Source organism: Egretta garzetta, unplaced genomic scaffold, assembly GCF_000687185.1.
Source record: "Egretta garzetta isolate BGI_Z169 unplaced genomic scaffold, ASM68718v1 scaffold229, whole genome shotgun sequence".
NCBI classification, from domain to species: Eukaryota; Metazoa; Chordata; class Aves; order Pelecaniformes; family Ardeidae; genus Egretta; species Egretta garzetta.
Genome location: NW_009270000.1, coordinates 2,132,426 through 2,156,302, shown reverse-complemented (window position 1 = coordinate 2,156,302; position 23,877 = coordinate 2,132,426). Strand labels below are relative to the sequence as shown.

The 23,877-nt window shown below is 44.1% G+C and overlaps 2 protein-coding genes across 3 annotated transcripts in view; both read left to right on the top strand.

Moving 5' to 3' along the window:
• Nucleotides 1-13,582, top strand: part of ANKRD29 (ankyrin repeat domain 29) — a 28,818-nt gene extending 15,236 nt beyond the window's left edge. Inside the window, exons 5-10 of one of the 2 annotated variants that reach the window (XM_009647647.1) lie at nt 2,187-2,285; nt 4,685-4,783; nt 9,626-9,724; nt 10,352-10,447; nt 11,509-11,607; nt 13,499-13,582. In XM_009647647.1, the coding sequence (XP_009645942.1) occupies nt 2,187-2,285; nt 4,685-4,783; nt 9,626-9,724; nt 10,352-10,447; nt 11,509-11,607; nt 13,499-13,582 (576 nt within the window). The remainder of the gene's footprint in view (nt 1-2,186; nt 2,286-4,684; nt 4,784-9,625; nt 9,725-10,351; nt 10,448-11,508; nt 11,608-13,498) is intronic. The other variant, XM_035903020.1, reaches the window with a different exon arrangement.
• Nucleotides 13,583-13,960: 378 nt separating this feature from the next.
• The window catches only part of NPC1 (NPC intracellular cholesterol transporter 1), a 38,931-nt gene continuing 29,014 nt past the window's right edge, over nt 13,961-23,877 (top strand). Inside the window, exon 1 of the mRNA XM_009647669.2 lies at nt 13,961-14,164. Coding sequence (XP_009645964.1) covers nt 13,961-14,164 — 204 coding nt within the window. The remainder of the gene's footprint in view (nt 14,165-23,877) is intronic.

The following is a 23,877-nucleotide window of genomic DNA, read 5'->3' as shown; positions in this document are numbered from 1 at the left end:
TTGATCTGGTAACTCACGACCTGAGCAAAGTGGCTTTCAGCTGGTTGGAGACAGGAAATACGTTTCATGAAGCTGTTAGCTTTTGCCATTGTCTTTGAAGTGGGTATAAGGTGTTTTTTTAATCCAGGAACCGTTGCGATTGCTTTTGTGTTTTGTTACAGCAGTTCCTATTCAATTAGGGTAGTTTAATTTGTAAGGAAAGCCTAATGACTCATTGTAGCTATAGAGTAACTTAACTCCACTGACCTGATTACACACTCTATTTGCTCAAATAATCCAGAATTGATATGCAATTCTCAGACTGTCACGTAACAGCTTCACATCTGTGACTTTGCTGACACAGTGTCATAGGGAGGAAGGGTGAATATGAGCTTTTGAGAGTAGTTGTAGACAGTCCCTGTGAGTTAGTTCAGTCATGTCAGAGCTTGAGTTTTCATGAGACTATTACAGACATGAAATAGCACCACAGATTAATGAATTTGACTGGCACTTCCCTTTATAAAAGATCCATTTGGCCATTCAAGCTGTAACTTCTCTTGTGGATATCTGTCTGCATGGAAAATTTCAGACAAAACTTTGGAGCTGTTTCAGAGAACAAGGCTGAGGGAAAACATAGTCTTTTGCCCACATTAATAACAGCTCTAGAAACTATTTATCTGAAATACTTTAGTTGCTTGGGGTGTGCATCATCCTTGCATGCTGGCATGGTACCATCCCAGGCAGAAGATAAGAACTCCCTCTCCATATCAGTGTGTATTGGGTCGGGCTGAGATGGAGTTAATTTTCCTCGCAGCAGCCCTCATAGTGCTGTGCTTTCCATTGGCACATAGAAAGGTGCTGATAACACAGCAGTGTTTTGGCTACTGCTGAGCAGTGCTCGCACAGCATCAAGGCTGCATCTCCAGCATTCCCCCACCACCACCAGTGGGCTGGGAAGGGGCAAGATCTTGGGAGGGGACATAGCCAAGACACCTGACCCCAAGCCGACCAAAGGGATATTCCATACCATATGACATTGGCTCAGATATAAAAGCTAAGGGAAAGGAGGAGGAAGGGGGAGGTCATTTGTTTTTCACAACGTTTTGTCTTCCGGAGCAATGGCTATGCCTGCTGAAGCCCTGCTTCCCGGGAAGCGGCTGGACATCGCCTGCTAATGGGAAGTAGAGAAAAAAAACTTGTTTTCCTTTTGCTACTGCACACAGCTTTTGCTTTCTATTAAACTGCCTTTATCTTGACCCATGAGGGTTTTTTTCTTTTCCATCTCATTTTCTCCCCACCTGCTCTGCTGAAGAGGGGAGTGACAGATAAAGTGGCTTGGTGGCACCTGGCATCCAGCCAAGGTCAACCCATCACACATTGTCAGAAATAATGGTAATTTTTGAGTGGGGCACAGTGCACTTAAGATGGCAAGACCCACATTTGCTGTCTCAGTTGTTTCAGCTGGCTTGGAGTCAATTGCCAGCAACACCGAGGTGTTTCCCTTCTCAGATGGCTCCCAAGGGAGCATCTCTACAAGCAGGATTTGATTGCATGTGGCTAGGTCTCCCTTTAGTGGTGATGCGCAGCAACTATAAGTGCCTGCAAATGATCCTACCTGCAGAGATCGTTTATTCAGCAGAAGTAAAGGCGCTTTCACTAATGGTCATGGGTTTGGTCTGATTCACACTTCCATGGTTAGCTAGCAGGCTTTAAAATGCATCCTCCTTACTCTTCTTCAGGCCAGCAATCAACAGGTGAGAGGCAGGACACAACGGGGCATGAGGTTCTGGCCAAAGAAGAGTAGGTGGTGAGTAGGCTTTGGAGCACCTTCAGTAGGTGGAAGAGTTTGACAGGAGTGGGGGATTTGGCTGTAAAGGGAAGAGACATGGAGAAACTTGGAGTTGTGAAGGGAACAAAGCTTCTAGTGGGAAAGCAGAAGATGAGGAACAAAAAGCAGAATTTTCTTAGTTCCTGTACCTCACTAAAAAAAACCTCAGGAGAAAAATGTTTATGGTGACAGAGCCAAGTTTGAAGATTTTTGTGGCAAGACTCAGTACTAAAATTATGAAAGATTCAGTAGCTAGTCACTGCACAACTGCTCTGAGCCAAATTCTGAAAAACCTTAAAATTTGCACTTGTTTTATGGTGATGTTCAATCCAGCACTTGCTCTCTCACCTGACTGTACCTGTTCTTTGCTTTTTCGCAGGATGGAGGTACGGCTCTTCTAGCTGCTTGTCAGTACGGGCATGCAAAAGTAGTGGAAACTCTGTTGAAGCATGGTGCCAACATTCACGATCAACTTTATGTGAGTTATTTGACACAGATAATATTGTCTACACTGGTGGTGGAACAAATGTGCTGTTGGCTGGACAACAGCAGATACTCAGGCTCCAGCACAGAGAAGCATCTGCCAATCGTTGCGGGTTTATAGTACTTTACTCTTCTAAGATGTGAATTTTGTTAACCGTCTGGTTTTCATGATCCTGGGAGAAGTAGCACAAAGAAAAGACATTTTCACTGCCTTTTTGTTCGTTATCTGTGTGAAGGATATGTACCAAATCTGGATCAGATTTGTGCTATCCATTAGCCTTGAACTAATGACACGGTCACGTTCTACCATGATGTGCATTGCAGACAGAAGAATGAATAGCTATGAAGTCCCTGAGGTACTAGAGAATCAGTCCATCCATTTTCTGAGTAGTAAAAGTTAGACAGTAGTAAAAGTTAAAATCTTAAAATCTTTAAATATTTTTTTTTAAATATCAGTTAAAATTATATGATTTGGCATTTGAGCATCTCTAGCTTGCCAGTGTTTTGGGCAAAGACTGGTTAAAATGGCTGAACTGACGTTGTTTAGTTGACTTTTCAGCAAGCTGGACTGAGCCAATGAAGCACTGGATTTAATTTACTCCAACAGAGACACAAATAAGTTGAGCTTTTCAGCATTCAACAGAAACGAGTGGCAGATGTTCCCTCTACTTCCCACCGCTCTTTCCTACCCCAGGGCACTCAAGAGTGACAAAGACGAAGCTGTTCCCCAGGAATATATGACTTTTTTCAGCCATTTCCATGAGCTTTGGATCTGCAGGATGCCATTGCTCTCTCAGCTCCCACAAGCGTGCACGGGAGCCGAGGGCTGGCGACTGCAGAAGCCACTGGCGCGCTGGGGGCTGCGCACTGGTCGCACGGGGGGTCCCCACCTCCATGCTGCCCTCAACCCGTATTTATAACGAAGGGTGTTCCACCCTCACTGCTCTGCAAATAGTGATTGCCTTTCCAATCTGAGGGCAGTGATTCATACCTCTGCATGGTAATCCCCAGGGTTACCACTTGGTTTAAAAATAGCCGTGCTGCCGCACCTGCAGACACTCACCTAGAACCGAAGGCAGTAAAATAACTTCCTTGTTGTCTCTCCTGGAAATGGGCAATATTTGCCATTGGATTTAGAGATGTATTTTTATTGCTCACAGCCATTGGGCAAAACCAGCCAGGAACAGCTGCTGAATAAAATAAGAACAAAATCTCTTGAAAACAAGCATTAGCCTGGCTCTTTTTGTGGGATATTGCCAAGCTGCTTTTGCAGAGTGGTACCTGGCTGGCAGTTTCACTGGCAGGTGGCCAAATGAGCAGGATTTCAAGCATGCATTTGGGTAGTCCTCCCAAAACCATCAAGATATATGTTTTAATCTTAAATTGACTCATGTGAGGGGTAGAGGAGAAGATAAGAGAATACCCTAACTAAACAGTATTTCTTGCAGAAATAGCCTCCAAACAGCTTTCTCATTACAGCATCAGTTCAAAGACAAAAAATTAGTAAGTAATTTTTAGAATGGTTGGATGAGAGGGAACCCAAGGTTCTCCGTCTTGATTGAGGCTATAATAAAAAGCTCTTTTACATAACCTTCTTTACTTTCTAAATGGAAGTGTTCTCACTACCCCTGTCTCTGGAGGAAGCCTGCAAAGGACCTGATGATACCCTCACCCCCTATTTCATGTACTCGCATAGCAACCGGAGAAAACAGCCCCTCAGAGAGCCCAGGGGTATGCAGTTGTAGTGCCAGAAGACACCTCTCTTTGTTTACCAGGACATTTGTCTTGAAATCAAGGTCAAACGTTCTAAATTCAGTGCCTGGGGCACTATATTCAGCTCGTGCTTCACTAAGTCTGTGCTGAGTCTTGCAGGAAGAGGAGTAGCTAAGCCGTATCTCCCAGCAAACAACAGCATTTGGCCCCAATATAGTGATATGCCAACAAGGTCAACAACAGGCTTCCACTAAAATACCCTGTATTTTGTACCTGAATGTGTTTTCATGATGTGGGTCTATGTAGCAGAACACTTCTGCATGAACATATAAAAGCTAGATGAATCGAAATAAATGTATTTTGCTATATAGGAATGGATTTTTTGTTATGTAGGTCAATGCTTTGATGAACTAGACTCTTAGTATTCCAGACCTGGGATTTAATGCTCGGTTTGGTATATGATGGGAGCCAGTATTTGTGCATGCTCAGTGAAAATGTTACCATAGTTTGTTATGAACTAGACTTTGGATTTTGGTAATTATTTCTTGAGATTGGCTGCATATATGCTGTTACACTGCAAAATGGCTTGAGAAGGAGAACTTGATTCAGTTTGATTTTGGTTTTGTATGGAAAAAATGGCATCATTTCAGCCCAGTGTAAGCTGGATGTATTTGTTCTTAGGATGGGGCTTCTGCAATTTTCCTGGCAGCACAAGGAGGCTATCTGGATGTCATCCGATTGCTGCTTTCTTCAGGAGCAAAGGTTAACCAGCCACGGCAGGTAAGCTCAACACTTCAGGGGTCTAATAACTACATTTTACAGTTATGAAAAATTAACACTGGATTAGAGAGATTTCCTAGGTGTTAAACTAACTGAGGGATATGCAAGCATACATGATATACAGATATATGCATAAAAGCTCTCTTGGTTTTCAAAAAAGGGTTTCTTAATTGTGTAGCTGTTTCTAGACTCTAAAATCAGTGCTTAAACAGCACATTTAGATGCTGCTTTGAGTAGCACAGCAGGTTTTACTCCCAGCACCTAGAAATGTTTGGGTAGAGACAGGGCTTCCCAGGAGCCTCTCCCTGCTTTGAGCAAGCCTCCCCTGTGGTCTCCTAAAACCCTGCAGGCAAGGTAGCAGTCCTGAGTCTTCACTGCACATTCTAAATTGATGGGATAACCTCTCGTCCTTGCAGTCATGCATGGCTGCCAAGTGGCTGTGATCACTGACTGCAACAAGTGAAAAATCAGCAGGCAGGAGCAAATGAATGTGAAAACTGTGATAACAGCAGACAACATGGCATGTGGCAAGCTTTGCCAGGTATTTTCAGTTTTTCCTTTCATCTGCACCAAAAAGCCAGACAAATCATAGCCTGGCAGCAGGGATTGATCTATATGACTTCGCTGCATCTGTAGGTCTCCATAGCCTCCCTGCTGCTCCTGTGATGTAAGGAAACTGGATTAGCATTTTATGTGCCCAAACTAAAGTCATTTTCCTGCTGTCTCTTCCCCCACCTCTCCAGCACCGGAGCTGTGCTGGCAGCTACTCCTTGGGCTGACGCTTTAGTTGCTCCTAGGCTGCCTCCACACTGTCTCCCAAGATCAAGATGAAGAAATGTTGTTAAAGCTGTTAATTAATGCAGTCTAAAGACTGAGGTATGCATTAACGCCTTTCAAGTCAGTCAAAATAAAGTTGGAGCACCGCAGATTTAGCTCCACCATGTTGGCAAAGAAACTGCATTCTGCTAACCGTAGTTATAATGCCCCAGCTAATTCTTTCTGACAATACTTTTTTAGCTCTCTAATCCAATGTCTGCAGAACAATGTTTCATGAGGCATTTTGAAATCTTAGCTGAGGCAAAGACTTGACTCTGTGTGAATGTTCCTCCTGGCTCTGTTTCATCTCCGGCAATACGGGCTTACTTGGCTTCAGGGTACCTCCAATCCCTGCTAAGATTATGCCTGGGTAAGTCCATGGCATTTGTATTTGGGCCCACTGTAACCTGAAACATTTCTTTAACAAATGGAACATTTTTACTGTTTAATTAGTAAAGTAATGGTTGGATGGACTTCAGTCTCTTTCTTACTAACAAACAAATTTGTACTTTGTTCGAAGGCGGCCTGTTGGTCATGAGGAATGTAGCTCTAGATGGGGCAGTTTCCATGCCAGATGACCGTCACTCTCAGTTGCAAACTACGCTGCTCTCGCTGCTGTAGGAAACTTTTGTAAGCAATGTAACATCGAATACAGGGCTGGCCACAGCTGCAGAGTGCCAGGTGTGAGGCCATGCTTCTCCTTCCTCACGGTGTCCAGGTGTTCCTCTCTACCTTGTGACTTTGGGGGCTTAATTCATCTGCCTGAGCACGTGCATCTGCCCTGTATGTCTCCTCCTGCTGCTGCTGCGGTGGATACCCGTTCCCCTTCAGTCTCATGCCCCATTTCCCAGTCCCACAGGGGTGCTCCTGACACCGTGGAGCATCTCGGATGGTGCTGGCTGTCGGTGTGCAGGCCCTTCAGCTCAGCTCTCACCAGACTGAATAGCAAAGCTTCCTGGGGAGTTTCTTCCCTGGCAATGTCATTTCTCTTGGGTTTTAGCTGCCTTCTGTTCTTTCTGACATTGCAAAGCCGGGCAGGAATTCTTTTGTCATCCTTTTGGGTAGACAGAGCTGGGGGCAGTGTCTGAAGCCTGGTGCGGGAGGTGTTGCTTTGCTTCTCCAACTCAAAAACAAAGCAAGGAGATTATTTGCCAATGGATTTTACACTCTGTTTTGGCAGCCTGCATCCCAGCAGGCTTTAGTCTGACTGGCTAAGCAGATTCAAAAGACTCTGAAAATTCATGGTTTTTTTCTTAACACACGATATGCAATTACACATACATGTAAGCCAGTAAACCTATATAGAGTGTAGACTTCAGACAAGCAGGCAATTTGTTATTAGCAAGAACTCAGCTGGTGTAGTGGTGCAAGTGGACTGATGGGCAGAGCAGCAGAGCAGATGACACTGAGTAGCCTGAGAGTAGGGGCTCTCTGCCCCTGGAAGTCCTTACTGGGAATTCGAGGGGTATTTCACCTCCTACCCTAATCTGGCCCTTTCTAAAATTCCAAGCCACAAGCAAAGGCTGAGATTCAAAGCAAAGTCATGAGTTAACGGGTAAGAGAAAGAGCCTCAGAAATTTTGTCAAAGTATGTTTGGAATTGCTGACTGCTGAATATAACAAGATGTAGTCCATATATATTAGTTTGTAATCAAATATGGAAATAAGCACAGCTTAAAAATATACAGGGCATTTAACACTGTCCCAGGAATGTAATGGTCTGCAGTCTGCTGGGTGGGCAGAGGAACAAGGAAAGGAAAGTAGGTTTTGAACGGCATCTTTCCCTGTTCTCACTTTCTTCCTGACTTGTCTCCAAGCCCTAATATCTGTTTACACAGGAATTCTCATGGGGCCTCTTAGGACAATGTAGTATCTCTTCTTCTGCACCATACACCAACATGAAAATGGGCAGAAATCTCATCTACTCCATATAAATATTACAAGTGCTTGCATAAACCTGCCTGTTAGATGCTATTTACTTCAGAGAGAGAAGCTGACAATAGTCAATGTGAGGCCACCATCAGCTTCATCATCTTTCTTCTCTTCAGGCTAAGTCCTCCAAGGCAGTCACTCTTTCTCACAATGTAATTTTGCCTCTAGCCTGTAGCTGAGATACTGAGGATGGTGTCTAACGGCAATACTATTAAGGACAGTTAATGGTCACAGTGACGTTACCCAACATTTCTATTTCCTTCTGCTCCTTTTCATTTATACCTGAAAATAAGAGTTGTTCTTACAAACTTCGCTGCAAGAAAGCTGCTATGCTCCCCGTGCTGTGCTTGTGCTCACATTTCTTGTGTAAATAGAAGCGTGGATTTGCACAGGATTGGCTCTTCATGCAGATTAAATTGTGTATACTACTCTCAGATATTTTCCAAGTTTTACAGGCTTTTTCATCATCCCCATTGCTATTTTCTAGAGCCCTCTGGTGGGGAGAGATTAGAAAAAAATATGAGGTGCATCTTACTAGCAAGGAAAACACTATAAATTGGAGAGGGATGGGTTTTGCCATCACACTAATATCACATATGCTGTGTACAAGACAGCCTTTGTTATTTTTGAATCACAAAGAACCCTCACTGGACTAATAGGATATATACTAGAATGAGGTCGGTCACTAATTGCAATGAGTTAATTTATAGAGAAATGATACAAGTGTAGGCAAAGATCCTGTTCCTGTTCCTCACCATTTGAAAAGACTGAAGATCTCAGGATGCGCATTTGCTCTTTCTCAGAATCAGAAAACGGGAAGCCCAGAATATTGTACCAAAGGAAAAAATAACTTTTCTGTTTCTTCCAAAGGATTAAGTCACTAGCCCATAGAAAATAGAGAACTGGTTCAACAATGTTTTTTCTGGATTGCACAAGCAAGTCATATGAGTCTTCAGTTGGCACTGACGGGAGAGATTGCTTCTTTGATCAAGGTGGAAATATCTTATTTAAATTAAAAAGTTCTTTTCTTCTGAAAATTCTCATTAAGGCTCTTTTGGAAGCCCCAGTATACTTCGTCTTCCTTTTTCCTGCCAAGGTTTCAGGCTGCTGAGGGTGGCGAGGGGAACTGGCAAGCGCTGAAGGCAGAAGCAGGCACCCTACTATGTGAGGCCTCACTTTATGTTAAAGTCCATACAGGCAAAGCCTTTTGTTAAAAGCCCATGTGAATCAATCTGGCACCACATAACTGCTGGAGTCCTCCTATAGTCTGGAGAATTGGGCCATTTAGAAGCAAAAGGAGGAAAAGATGTTCTAATTGTGGTGAGAAATACTTCTAGTGCTTCAACTCACCTTTGGGGATGGAAATCAGTCACAAAGTTTAGCTTATTCTGAATGCACATTTTATTTTCTGAGATTTTCTGCTCAACTAATGATTGCATAGGACAATTTTTCCAAACCAGATTGTTTGATGCTGGATTCCTCAATAATTGCCTTGTTCGCTAGCGGAGTGCTTGAAGATAAAATTGGTGAAATATTTACCGTCACTGTAAGGCAAAACATTTTTACCAGATTCCCTGAGGGTGGATAATGTAACTTAACACTGAAATTTGGTGATCATCTTGCATTGCTCCTTAGCTTCTGTGGACAACTTCCACTCCATATGTACAGAGACCCAGCTGCAGAATCTGCCCATGCATGCTGAGATTTACCTGTATCTTCTGTCACGTCTAGCCACCTAGACTTCGAAGTACACAGGATACCTTCAGCCTTTATATTTCAAACCTCCCTATGTATTTTAGGCATGACTGGTAAGCCAAAGAGGGCTTTAACTGTTCGCATAACAGTGCATATTTCAGGCCAACTATGCAAGGGAAAGCAGCTAAGGGTGGCTCTACTCCACAGCTGGAGCAGTTCTGACTTGATACACTGAGCTTCCGTGTGCTTTTGGAAGTGACTCTGCATATGTCTATCTATAATGCAGGATTTAATTGAGAAATCAAAGTATGTCCATTCCAGTAGGCAGATTTTGGAGATAAAATACCAGGGAGCGGAGGATCTCAAAGTGAAACCTTTAGCAGTGTTACTTGGTTTGCAGGATGGGACGGCTCCCTTGTGGATTGCATCGCAGATGGGTCACAGCGAAGTGGTGCGAGTAATGCTGCTCCGGGGAGCTGAGCGAGATGCCGCGCGGGACGTGAGTAGCAGTCCTCCTGAGCTCTGTCTGCAGCTTAATGCCTCCTAGCTGTTTTTTGAGGCTGCAAGTCTGCCCGAATGGAGGCCCGGTGTCCCCAGAGTCCGTCTTGTTTGCCAGGCTGTAAAGTCCCACCATGGGCTCACTTTTTCCTGTGTGTCTGGGACAGCTTCCTGGAGGGACCTCCTGGAATAAGGGAATGGAAATGTCCATATAAATTAGAGGCAACAATGATATATGGTGTCACTGGTTTGTTTTACCCTGAAGTTTTCACCTACCAGAGGAACCTGCCAGGGAAGTAGTCAAGTCCCCATCCCCGGAGGTGTTTACAAGACGGGTAGACGAGGTGCTTAGGGACATGGTTTAGTGGTGGAATGGCAGGGTTAGGTTAACAGTTGGACTTGATGATCTTAAAGGTCTTTTCCAACCTAAATGATTCTGTGATTCTGTAACAATCCTCCAGATACCCTAAAACGAACACCATATGCTCTGGAGGTGCCTCCTCAAAGTCGATGAGCAGAGGAGACCCTCCTCTGAGAGGTGTGAAGGAGATCTGGTGTTCCCCTCCAGCCAAGGGGAACATGGGTAAAGTATTGGTAACAACTGAACTGACTTTCCTCTCTTTTAAAGGACGGTACGACTGCTTTACTGAAGGCTGCCATTAAAGGGTACAACAACGTGATAGAAGAGTTGCTGAAATTCTCTCCCACTCTTGGTCTGCTGAAGGTTAGTAGTGAAACACACAGATTTTTAGGCAGAAACTCAAGAAGGCAAAGGGTCTGGTGAAAGACCTGCCATTTAGGACTATGCCACTGGAAGATGATAAGGACCTTGAGCCCACAAATTTTAAGAGAAAAATGGAATTATCTTATTTAGCCTTTAATGCCATGCACAAATGAATCTTTTCAAACGAAATTGTGAATTTGATTTTTGAATGAGGAAACACATTGTTTTGAATTCTGCTTTTTGTCATCTGATTTTATTTCTACAGTAAATGTATTGCTCTTGGTGGTGCAGTTTTTAGCATTATACCCGGCCCTCTTGCATTTAGTCAGCAAAATAGTATCCTAAGGGGTCTGTTGTGAGCAGATTCTCTACCTGATTCTGTTTTCCTCTGAATTCAAAAAGTGACTTGAAAAATAAGAGATATTTGGAAGCTGCTTTTTAATAATTGGTGTAATTTTATGTGCCTATAAATCATGTACTTTGATAGCCTCTGTGTATGAAAATGATTGGCAATTTTGATGTACCTGAAAATCCAGGTGGCATTAACTTTGTTGTTAATTACAAGAATGAAATAGCTTCCATGCTTACTTGAACTGTCAGTTGCAGCCGCAGACGGAAGGCCAGCCATAAAAAAATCACCATTCAGCTGTCTGACACTGGAATCATTAATCATCAGAGAAAGAAGATAAAATGCACAGATGGTTTCCATTACTGCTCGTGCTTCTGTTTCACTTGCTAATGGCTGGTTTTGCCAGGCAGAAGCAAGCACTGTGTTCATTTCACCTCTAATCTATTGACAAGGGTAATTTTTAAAAGGAAATATTGCTGCGGTACAATGAACTTGACTCTCATTTTTCTTAAAGTGTTTGAAATAAACCTCCTTCATAGCCCACTAGCCTGCCAGCACCCTATCTGAATCAGACCCTATATCTTTGATGACCCAATCTCTTCTGTGTTACTTCTTGCTTGTTTGTAGGCTTGTTCTTTGCAAACAGTTGCGTTTCACTGCCTTTTGATTGTTTCCCATGCACTGCACAAACATCTCCATTGGTATTTTCTAGAACGGGACCTCTGCTCTCCACGCGGCCGTCCTGAGCGGCAATGTGAGGACAGTGGCACTGCTCCTCGAAGCAGGAGCGGACCCGTGCCTGAGGAACAAGGTAGGTCCTGGCACACCATCCCACGCAGGTGGGGAGCAATGAGCAGCGGAGCCATGCATGCCACGGAGGTGGTGGCAGTCCATGTTTCCGAGTCAGTCCATGGTTGCCTCTTGATCCTCTCCTGAAGCACCACCATTTTTTCCATTCATTTCTGTATACAAGCATCTATAAGGGTGCTAGGCAGTGCTGCTGGTGATGCCAGTACTTGTGAAGTTACATCAATCTGAGAATAACCAAACCATGCACTCACTCACTCAAGCACCACAGGTTAAATGGTTGGTCTAAGTCATGGGCTAACTAGGTTGTGTTTTAGGGAGAACAGTAATCCATCACTGTTTTGATAAGTCGTAAGTTATATTTGCATGTCATGTGAGACATATGCAAAGAAGATATTTCAGCAGCAAGAGAAATATATATCTGGGTGCCTTTGGTGAGAAAACTTGGATAGGATACAGCACATCACTAATGCAAAAAATAGCTCAAATTACGTGCATCTTTCCCATATCTTACTATAAATCTGCTAGTTTATCGGAATAGTTTCATATTCATTTTATGGCAGCAACTCTTCTGCAGAAAACTTGTCTTGTTTTTATTCTATAAAGTGTTTTAACGTTACATGTTTGATAGTTTCCACGAAAATGTCTTCCTCTGAGTTGTTTATGAACTATTTGCCACTGGTATTTGGTATTGTTAAGCTATGAATCAGTAGTCTGGTATTTACTTCTGCTCTACAATCGGTTAAATGAAAGTTTGTAACACAAGTAATCCAGCATCTACATTCTACATGGTTTGGTTATTTAATATAAAACCTGTGCCTGTTTTTTCTGTATCATTCCACTTGATGGCAGCAGAGTTAATGCCTCTCTTCATGTTAAGCATTTTGGTTTGATACTATCATCCAAAAAAACGTGCAAGATTTTTCTGTTACTGACAGCAATTTGCAGCAGGAGGGCGCGCAATATAAGAAAGTCTGTGGCTGTAAACTCTCCTACTGATTTAAAAAAAAAAAAACAACCAACTTGCAATTTGGCACAAAAGAGTACATTTGCAGGACAGAATTACTGATTTTCAGAAGTAATAGCTTCATTATAAATACGTTATGTTACCACAGTGGTATTCAATAAATACAGAAGACCAAATGTTGGTCTCTGATGTTCTATTTTTACCAATTCTACAGAATAGCACTGACATTTTATAGCAATTAAAATCTTTCTTTAGAGTTTTATCGCCTTTGGTACTTACAGACCTGCCTCATCTCCTCAAAAACATCAGCAGGTGTGTTCTCTTTCAATTCTGTGGCAGAAGCATAGGGAGCCCAAAGGGATACCATTTAGACTGGGCAGTCAGCACAAAATAAGCTGACCAGTCAAATCCTACACAGGGATTTTTTTGAAGACTTAAGTGAGACTTGCACACTGTGTGGAAAGGTGACTTCTTAAGGTATCTCCAGCAGTGGTGGAGACAACACTGGAATAAGAATCATAGAATCACTTTGGTTGGAAAAGACCTTTAAGATCATTGAGTCCAATGTTTAACCTAACCCTGCCATCCCACCACTAAACCATGTCCCTAAGCACCTCATCTATCCTTCTTTTAAATACCTCCAGGGATGAGGACTTGACCACCTCCCTGGGCAGCCCATTCCAGAGCCTGACAACCCTTTTGGTGAAGAAGTTTTTCCTAATGTCTAGCCTAAACCTGCCCTGGTGCAACTTCAAACCATTCCCCCTTGTCCTATCATCTGTTACCAGGGAGAAGAGGCCGACCCCCACCTCACTACAGCACATCATTATAATGCCCAGTACCATCTTCTTTAGAGTTTAATGCTTTTAAGCCCTGTTTTGGAAATACTCGTTCATTTCTGCTAACCTCAAGGGGTTTTTTGTTCCAGGCAAATGAACTGCCAGCAGAACTAACAAAAAATGAACGCATCCTCCGACTCCTCCGTACAAAGGAAAAGCAAAGGAAAAGCTAATGTAGCCCTGTAGCACGTGTGATTTGACAGAGATGCACCCTGACCACAGTAGCATGACAGTAAACCTAGGTTGCCCAAGAAGGGCTTGTTGGAACAGTTTGCAGAACTGATCAGCCTCTCCAGTACACGCTCCCTGAATGCACGAGGCCCTTGCCATGGGGTCGCCACGGGCTAGGGCCTCCGCCTGACATCATTGAACGCAGAAGGACTGCGATGGGAGCAGGGTTTGGCTTGGGAGCTGCCTTTGCACTGCTGCCCTGCTGGTACTCCAGGATCCCACCGGTCCCAGCACCAACGTTTGCTCCTCCGCCCTGCAGCGTATGCATCCCCACACGTGGAAGTGCTCCCACCGTTTCAGACAGGCATCTCCATCCTGGCATGGCCGCACACCTGTCACGGGTGCTTCGGGGCACACGTGTGGGTCGGGAGCACTTGGTTCTTGTGCCAAAAGGACAACCAGACCTCATAGCTGTTTGGATGCAGTTGGTCCTGGAGCAGCCCCACGGTGCCACTGCCCTCCCTTTGCTGGCAGAGCTAGCTCTGACCATTCCTCTCTCCTCCAAGTGCCGCATGGGGCTAGAGGTGAGATCCCACCTGGGACATCCCAACAGGAAAATTCCTCCTGCCAGCCCAGGGCTTTGGTAACATTTCGGCTACTACATGAAGCTCCATAAAAATGATCCAGAGCATTACAAATTATGCCAAAGGCTACCGAGCAAACAATAAGCTAGGAGATGTCCTCTTCAGCTGTAGCATCTTAATCTGTCCAGCAACAGAAACACAGCGGAGCAGCTGGTAGCATTTTGCGATGCCTACGCAATGCTACAGGGATCCATCCCCAACCCTACAGTCTACCATTTTTGTGGGTAGGGGAGGACTGGCTACTGAGCAAACCAACCAGGGCATATCATTCACTGGCGCTAGTCCATCTGAAATTTAGCTGTCAGACACAACAGCACAGATGCTATACAACTAGTATACATATGTTCTGCACACGCATATATGTGACGCTATGGTTTCGTACCCACAGCTACTATGCAATGCACAATGTGATGGGAATTAAGGGAGAAGTGCGCAGTGTACAGGGGTTTCAACAACTGGAGAGAGGGTTACACGTAACCACACTCGAACAGGACCACTAATTAACGTGGCCATGGAAAATGGGCTTTCAACAGCAATTTCGGCCTTTGCTCTGGTTGAGTCGCTTAGACACGCTACTAGTGCCTGTCAGTGCAAATTGTAGATGGTTTGTGAAGAGCTATGTTTTAACCATGTTGCTGTAAGACACCCCATTAAAACCCAGACTTTTTTTCAGTATAAACAGTTTATACTATGTCCTGTTAGCCACAAAAACATTAGAGATTATTTTACAGTGACTTGAGGTATAAAGATAGTTCAGTACATAAATTCAGGCACTTCACCTGCCTGAAGCTTGGCAAATTACTGAAAAACTGCTTTAAAAGTTGAAGACAGAGAAGATTGTAAGGAAACAAAATATTCCCTGCTTAAAAAATGTCTTCATTCAGCTGAACTGTTGCACTTTTGCTTCAGTGAGTTAAAAAAAAAATCTTTTAGTGAGCTAGCACAAATGAATGTAGTTTACTTAGTGCAAATTAGCCATGCATATTGTCAAATCCTAGAGTTATTCTTTTTGCAAGTAAGTTAGGTAAGAAGTCAGGGTTCTGCTGAAGGGAACAGAAGCGGGCGTAGCTTTGCTTGCAAGCTGGAATTGCTATTCAATTTCTATTCAGCATTAGAAAGGAAAGCTTTAAGTTTTCCAACAAGGTAAGAAGAGACCAGAAAAATCTATTTGCTTAGGTAATTTATGCTGCTGTACTTTTAAATTAAAATAAAGTTGTGCCTAACAGAAACTTGCAGGCAAACTGGTGCAGAACCAAAGAATTATGCAAGATTCTTCGAGGATAATTGTATCCAGGGTTAAGTTCTACAAAAGACTAAAAAATACTGAGCAGGCAGAAATCTCAAGAGCCTTATTGGGAACTTAAGTTGCACAGCATTACATGGGACTGGATTCTTAACTTCTTTAATAGGCAACACTGGAGAGGATAGGTTTATCTGGAGCCCCCAGTGGGCTGAAGATGAACGTATTGGTTTGGAGAATGCTAGAGGGGCTCTAGGCAGCCTGGCCTCAATATTCATCTTTCTCCTTAAAGTTTCTTCAGATCAACAGCTGGGAACAGCCACACTCTTGAGATGAAAAGCCCTTTCACAGTTGTAAAGGAGGAGGCTACTCATTAGAAGGTCATCAGTAGTCATGCTGGGTAAGCAATAAATACTCTTAATATCGGACAGGCTGTAAAGATCAAGCAGTCTTCCTAAAATCTGTGGAAGCATCCACTGTTGGTGAGGGTCTCCTATTTTTTTCCTTAGAGCAGAGTGTAGGAGAGAGGACAGGGCAAGCCAACGGTGGGCCTGTGACAGCTGAAGCAAGCAAGCTGAGACAACAACATGCAGGCATCCACTATCTGCAGGTGGCCTCACCTTTCTGCCTGGGTGTGTTTTTTTGTGAGAGTGGTCTCAGCCCAAAGGGGGCAGCTGCTCAGCAAGGAGCTCCTTCCCAAGCTATGCCTATCCATGGGAAGATGCATGTCTGCTCCCCACCATTTAGAACAGGACTTTCCAAGTTGTGTGTCCAGCTGCCTCTGTGACTGGCCACCGCAGCCGGGGCTCTCATGCAACACCTGGGGATGCTGCGTCCCGTACAGAACATCTGCTGACCTTCTTCTGAGAGGATGCGGTTACCAGGTCCTCTTTTTTTGAGTGACATTGGGCTATAGCTGGCTTTTCTTATTTCTAAACAAGGTTGAAGGCAGAGGCTTGTAGCTGCCTCCTTGCTCTCATTAGTGCTGGCTGATAGGGCACATGGGCGATGCATGTGGGGCTCTGTGGTGGAGAACCAGCAACTATGACTTTCTCTGCCCCTTTCAGGCTGAAGTTGAACCTACCTTCAGCAAAGACACTATTCAGCCAACACAGGATTTTTAGGCATGGAAACCTTCCCATTGGGAGCATCTGTTTCATCCCAAAGCCTATAGAGAGAGGGCTGGTTTTAGCTTTGTGTTCCCTGTAACCAAAAGGTGCTTATTCTGCCTGTAGATGGGCTTGAAAGCTGCAATACCGTTTCTCACCATGCAATTAACCGTTTCACAAAGAAACCTTAATAATCCTTAGTATTTATATAGCTGCTGTTATCTTTAAAGTGCTCAGTAAATACTGCTGTGGTTTGTTTGTTGTTCTAAAACGGAAACCTGCTTTCCCTTTGTGGCTGAAGTGATTCACTAATATTGACGGTCACTCTTTGCATGGTTGTCGTGCCTTTTGTGCAAGGCTTTCAAAGTGCTCTGCAGACACTATTACCTTTGTGAGTTCCAAAATACATTGCTGGGGGAGGCAGGGAAATAGATGATTACATTCACAAGCCAGTGAAATGCAGCAGCTGTTCATCAGTTCATGTCAATAGACAAGATTAAATGTAGACTAGAAATTAAGGGGCACCAAATCCATTTCGTAGATGGCAGGATGCAGGTAGGTACCATATCATGATGTGAAACAGAACTGGGACAGGATAACAGGTCAAATTGGTTTTTGGGTTGGGTTTGGGGGGTTCTTTCCATCTTACACCCCAAAAGAATCAGCTCCACTAGCACACTGCTTTTAGGCTTGGCCTCTCTGCACGTTCAGATCCAGGGGCCCAGCCTGCTGTCCTCTCCACTTGGGATTTATGTAGGTGCTGTTGCCTGGTGACTTCCCAACAGTTGCAAGTGAGTACAAAGGATGTGCAGCCAAGAACAGGCTAGGCAAACGAGTCAAGGAAAAGCGTAGGGCATCTTTCTTTTATTTGACTAGTATCAAGGCATTGTAGGACAGGGATGAGCACAGGGGAAGGCCCATGGGGTACAGAGAGAAGTGGCATCCCATCGGTGACATGGTAGTGGTGTAGCCTCAGAGGTCCCAAATACATGGAGCTCTTAAGATGTTCACTGCAGTGCAGTGCGCAGGGACATCCATTTAGTAATGATACAAAAGGCGATATTGTACCTCCTGACTTGCACATGCTGTTCTTCCCTTGGAGCGAAACCATCTCACTATTGAGCCACACACCTTTGTTTAGTTTAGAAGAGCTGAGAGGATTAGAGCACCGGATCAAACAGCTGCAGGCCATATTTAATGCACTTTAACAACGGTGATTACTTGCCTCAGAGTTCGAAGCCTAATTGCAAGAGTAATTCACGCTTCTTTATTCAGCCGGTCATGGTGACTATTGGGAAATCTGTAAGTAAACCAAATCTCACGTTGTCTCAGAAATTTCAGAATTGTGGTACAGAAAATGAGGTAGCACAAACCCCGGCCCATTTGTATTCCACTCGATACAAACACTGAGCAGACATAAAAGACTACCTTTGTCTGGAACCCTTGAGTCAGCGGTGTTAAAATGTCAACGTTTGCTATGAGCCCAACCAAAGATTCTACACAAGGCTCTTTTTTCCAGCCACGGAATATTTTACTGCACACACGGGACTAAATGGAGTTGTGCCTTCTCACAGCGGCTCTGCATTTGGTCCTTGGGAATGTCACGATAGTTTCATGCTTTTCTGAATTCCACAGTTTGTTTTGACCTACCCTTTTATGCGTTTGATAAAACCTATATAAATTTATGTAACTTCGTGTAAGACTAATATTCTGCAACAGGGATGTTGCTTTGTCAAAACACATTTTTCCATACCATCATTTCAATAAAAATTAATATATCACTTGAATTATCTTGTCTGCATACTTCAGTATTTTTTTCTTTTCTTCTGTGTTCTACTCTTTCTCTTTGTAGAATACCAGAATTAATTTCCTGCTTATTTAAAGACCACTTTGTTCTATTCCACTTGATCGATTAGACTTTTATTATTTTCCAGGCCCTTACAGGTGAGATAGCATTCACAGAACAAATAAAGCCAATGCCCTGGCTTAAGAAACAGGAAAACTTAATTTAGCATGACATAACAAGGTTTGTTTCAAAGATCCAGACGTCACTGACAGGCTTCTCTTGACATTAACATCCACTAGGTCAGACCCGAAGGGAAGATTAGGAAAAGCAACTGAGGAACCAAAGGAATAAGACTATACTTTTATTCAGTTAGTCAAACATGTCTTGGTGGTTCTGTTATTACTCCTAAATGCAAAACTGGCCCTTACACTGATCTGACCTACCTCATTTAACAAAAAGTCAACACCCTGCTGATATGCTTGTCATGATACGCAGTGGATTACGCGCGTTAGAAAAGACGAAAAGAGTCTACACTAAAAACCGTACTTTTGACCTTATCTTTGACATCCCAGGCTTTCTGCCTTATTCCTACAATTTTCTGTTGTCATGAGCTACATTTTGAATCCTCTCCAAAAAATCCTACAGCTACATCTCAGTAAAACATCTCCATCTCTTCAGAGAATATCAAGAGAAATTGCTGTGACTTGTTCATGGCCTAAATCACTACAAAGGATGATTTCTGTTAGTGGAAAGCTCCCTTTTTTTGCACATGAAAGCATAACAAAACAGTGTCAAGAGCCTGAAACTAGACAAATCCAAACTTCAGGCTGTGGATTTTCGAGAATGAGGATAATTAGCTATTGAAACAAATGGCTGAGATGATTCCTTCATCATCTGAGTTTTAAAAAAAAACAATTACTTTTCATTCAGAAAGATGCGTTTCACCTGAAACATTTTGTGTTTGATGCAGGAATTATTGCATGAAATGATATGATATGCAGGAACTAACATTATGTGATCATAATTGTCTCCTTGACCTTAAAATATATGAATCATCACATTTTTTGCTTTATATCCTCAGTGGTTTGAAGAGATGCTGACTCTCATGAGACTGATAACAAGACCCTATGCCTAGCAACTGTGGCTATAGCTGCACAGCAAAAGGAAATGTGAGACACATACCTAAGCTGTCTCTAAATAATCCATTTCGCTCTCACAGTGTTGACAAGGTGTTTTAACTGGACGAATACTTTAATGTCCTGCTTTTAACGCCGAGTCAGTTTGTTCAGAGCCGGCACAAGGGCTGCACAGTGCTGCACCTCCTCAGGGAGCAGGGATCCTCAGAGCGATCTGGGATGCGCTGGTGGGGACACAGCTAAGGCAGGAAGGAACAAGAGACGCAACTTTTTGCCATGGCAAGTGTTTCACTGGCTTGGATGCACAGATGGAGCATGACACTAACCTACAACACAGACCTGAAACAGGCTGCAGTTTTATATTGTACTGCACAGATGTGTTCCTGTGTGGTATATATGTATACATTTATGCCTACGTACTTTGTGTCCAGCATAGGGGTATAGGCTCCTAGAATCGCCTTGGAAAAGTGGCACCAGAACCTCGTGGTCTGCTTATCCGGACTACATCGCATGAAGAGGCAGAAGGACTATTCCACTTTCGAAAGACTCCAAGAACAGTCTCTACAGGTGCTCCCTTGGCCATGCTCCCGCACCAGACCCTACTCGCTGTTCTAAAACTCACAAAATGTCTTCAAGTCCAGCCATAAACAGGCTGTTCCTCAGGTGAATTGTGGCTCATAAACCTGCCTCCTGTTCCTCCTGCCAAGTCAAATTTTGGTAGTGCCCTCAGGGACTCCCCAGTGACAGTTCTGCCCATATTCTCCACTTGGACAGCAAGTGGCAGCACGGTGTTCACAGGGACTCAGTAAACCAATGTCAATGCGAACCAGGAGCCATACACAGCCACTAACAGGTCAAACCTTGCATTTGTTGGCATATCAGTGCTTATGTGCAGTATCTGGCATGAGTATGCACTGCGCCTATTTGCTCACAGCACCAAGTACAGCGTGTCTCCAGACTCTGCTGCAATAATTAGCTGCATTTCTACAGCGTTTTCCTTCAACAGCTTACTGGTTGATACCTGGTTTTGGAGCTCTTGGGCCACGTGTTGCCATGCAATTGGCACCACTTTACAGGAGAGGAAATTGTGCTGGAGAGGTTGGGACCTGCCCAGATCATCCAGTAGGTTTGTAGCAAAACTGGAACAAACTAAATCGTTGGAATGCAAGTCCCAAGCTTTCACTACTAGGCAATAAATAACTTTGCCTAATTGTAATAAAAATGAACAAGTTTCAATGACTTCAATGATAAAGGCAGAAAGGATGTGATCCTTAAAGAGTGACTATAGGACTTTCTCAGGTTAGATGGGGACACACCAGCACAGGTTGGTAGAGCAGCCACCAAAAATACACTAGGGTAAGTACAAAGATGAAAAGATAAAAAGATTTGATTCAGCAAACATACTAAATGCATATTTAAGTGAGTACTGGCAGCATCAGGCAGCTCACTGCCAGCCCCCTCAGTCTGATTTAATCCCACATGGGAAGTATGAAGCCAAGAGCATCTGACCAAAGTAATAGGTACATTGAGGCGAGTATAATTAAAAGGCGAGCAGGCCTCCACAGGCAAGGAAGGCTGACAAATGAGAGCTGATGAAAAGAATGTGATTTGCTTACAACACCAAATAGGAAACACCAGCTTTGTTTAGTACAAGCATTAGTTCTGGTTTAGCTGGAAAAGCAGTCTTGGAACAAGCTATAGTGGTTTGGCCTGGCTCTACAAAAAAATGGAGGTGTGAGAAACTGGGTGAAACTTCTCATCCGCCTGTTGCAGCTTGTCCTCACACAGATTGCAAGATGTCCAAGGAGAATATCCCGCTTTCCCATGTGCTTGTGCAGGGTGTTGCTTAACGTAATTCCCACTTCTTGCAAGTGCCTCTGGGTGCTATCGCAATAGAAATAATAAAGGCTTGTAATAAATTATGGAGAATAAGCAGCAATGGACATTTTAATTGATTTTGCAGCAAACCGGTCACACATTGTATTTCCATTTGTATGGGCAAGTAATTCTTCAGACAGATTGCCGTCTAGAAATTGCAAGGTCGTTACCACTAGGCGCTTGAGTTTCTAGTGGAAGTGGCAGCACAAGTTTCATTTTCGCATCGAGCAAAGCGATGGAAACAGAGTGAGACCCACACCTCTGAAAGCAACGCTCAGGGCTTTCCGCCAAAGGCGTAGAGCAGAACGAAGCAGGCAGCTGTTGTACACAAGCTTCCCAGCAGGCGCCTTTAGACCATTCAGGGTATTCAGTGAAGGGAAGAGCTTATTTGATCCTAATGGACAATTAAAGGGCTTGTTTGGTGCAATGGAGGCACCAACAGACACCTTACACTGTGAATTCATATTGGCCTCTTCTTCCAGACAGCAAAATCTAGTTTTATGTATGCTGCTGAGAACCAGAATAAATATTGCCTATTAGCTTTCAAAGCAGACAGTCCCTAACAGCTATGCATAACCCTGGGTTTAAAAGGGAACCTTATGAGACATACCTCGGTAAGTGTCCTTCAACGAGAGCAGCTGGGATTGGGGAGGGTCTCTCTCGGGCCGTGCGTACTACAGACAAGGCAACGAGCTGTTGGCACCACTGATCTGGGTTAACTATTCAGGGCTACTTTTTCCCTGCCGGGAAGGAAAGTTCAACGCTGCCAACTTGATCATCAATAACACTCATGCAACTACACTTAAATGCCCAGAGCCGCGACGAAGCCTGGAGGCTGCAGTGGGGCTGAAGGAATACCCTGCTCTGGGCTGCTGGCTGCCTGCGTACAGGGGCGACATCTGTTTGAGCTTCTGCATCTGCTATTACGCAAGATTTCAGAAGTTTCTGTGACCCAAGATAGGCTTTGTCTCATCAGCCTTCACAGCCATGCCACTTCACTTCGGTTTGTGAGTGCAAAAAGGCAGCACCCTCTGAGGGACTGCACTGGAGTAGCAGCATGAATTCAGACAGCCACCTAAATAGAGATACCCATCAGAGATTTAGGTAAACATTAAAATACAACCTCTTCTCTCTGTTTATACTGTAGGTGGTAGACAAGTGTGACGTTACGGACTTAATTAGTTTATGGTGGAAACTGTCACCGCAATAGATTCCCTTTTGCTTGTTTTGCAACTTTATAAATCGGTTTTCTCTCACCTATGATTCTTAAATCACTTCTTCTCTATGTAATTAATTCAGAAAGGAAATGCCATTTCTGCTCAGTCAGTTTTGCTATCCTTCACCTTTTTCACAAGCACCGAAACAAGGTTCTACCATTTTTTAACTCGCAGCTGTGCAAGCTATGCCCACTGCAGCACTGCCCGGCCTGGCGAGAGCGGGGCCCTTCCGGACCTCCCTTCAGTCCCCTGCTTTTAGGATCACACTGCATAGTGCTGAATAAATTTTGTATTTATGACATAAAAATTAAAACACAGTATGTAACTTCAGCTACTCTGGCTTTGCTTTGCGCTTGTCAAATGCCAGGTCTGCACATGGGATGGAATAATCCCACGGAAAAGCACAGGCTGGGCAGCGGCTAGATGGAAAGCAGTCTGGCAGAAAAGAATGGGGTGGTTGGGGCTGGGCAAGAGGCTGAACGTGAGTCAGCAGGCTGCATCAGCAAGGGGGTAGCCAGGAGGTCACGGGCTGGGGTTATTCCTCTCTGTGACTTGTAAGACCACATCTGGAGTGCCATGTCCAGGTTTAGACTCCCCAGAATTAAAAAAAAAAAAAAAAAAAAGACACATCCTGGAGCAAGCCCAGTTTACCGCCACCATGACGGCTGGGGCTGCTGGAGCACGAGCTCTGTGTTTGCTCAGCCCTAAGCAGAAAGCTGGCGCTGGGGACATCTTACTGCTCTCTGCAGCTACCAAACGGGGGGATGCGGAGAAGGGGGAGCCACGCACTTCTCAGGCAGGCACAGTGGCAGCACGAGAAGGAACAGACTCCAACTGGAACACGGGCAAATCTCTTTAGATACAGGAAAAAAAAGTAAATTACTCTAAGTGTGGTCAAAGAGCGGGAACAGTTTGTCCAAAGAGGCTGTGAAATCTTCACCTCTGAAGCTGTTCAGAACACAACCGGACAACTCCCCGAGCCACCTGATGTAACTGGTTTCTGCTTTCAGCAGAAAAGTTGGACTACACGGTCCTCCAGAGGTCCCCGGCCAACCTGTTAGCCCGTGAAGCTGTGACACCATGACTAGTCTGCATTTTTGTCAGAAGATGGCAATATCAGCTAAATTACATATTTCATTCCAGCAGCTCGATGTGGGCTTACCTGGCCGCGAAGGCAATAAAGCGGCGGGGAAATCCCAGAGCGGCCCGCATGGCAATGCCTGGCACCCCACTTTTAGCGTCCCTCCTGCCAGCCGGACCCCAAACCCGATCCCAACCCGGTCCCAA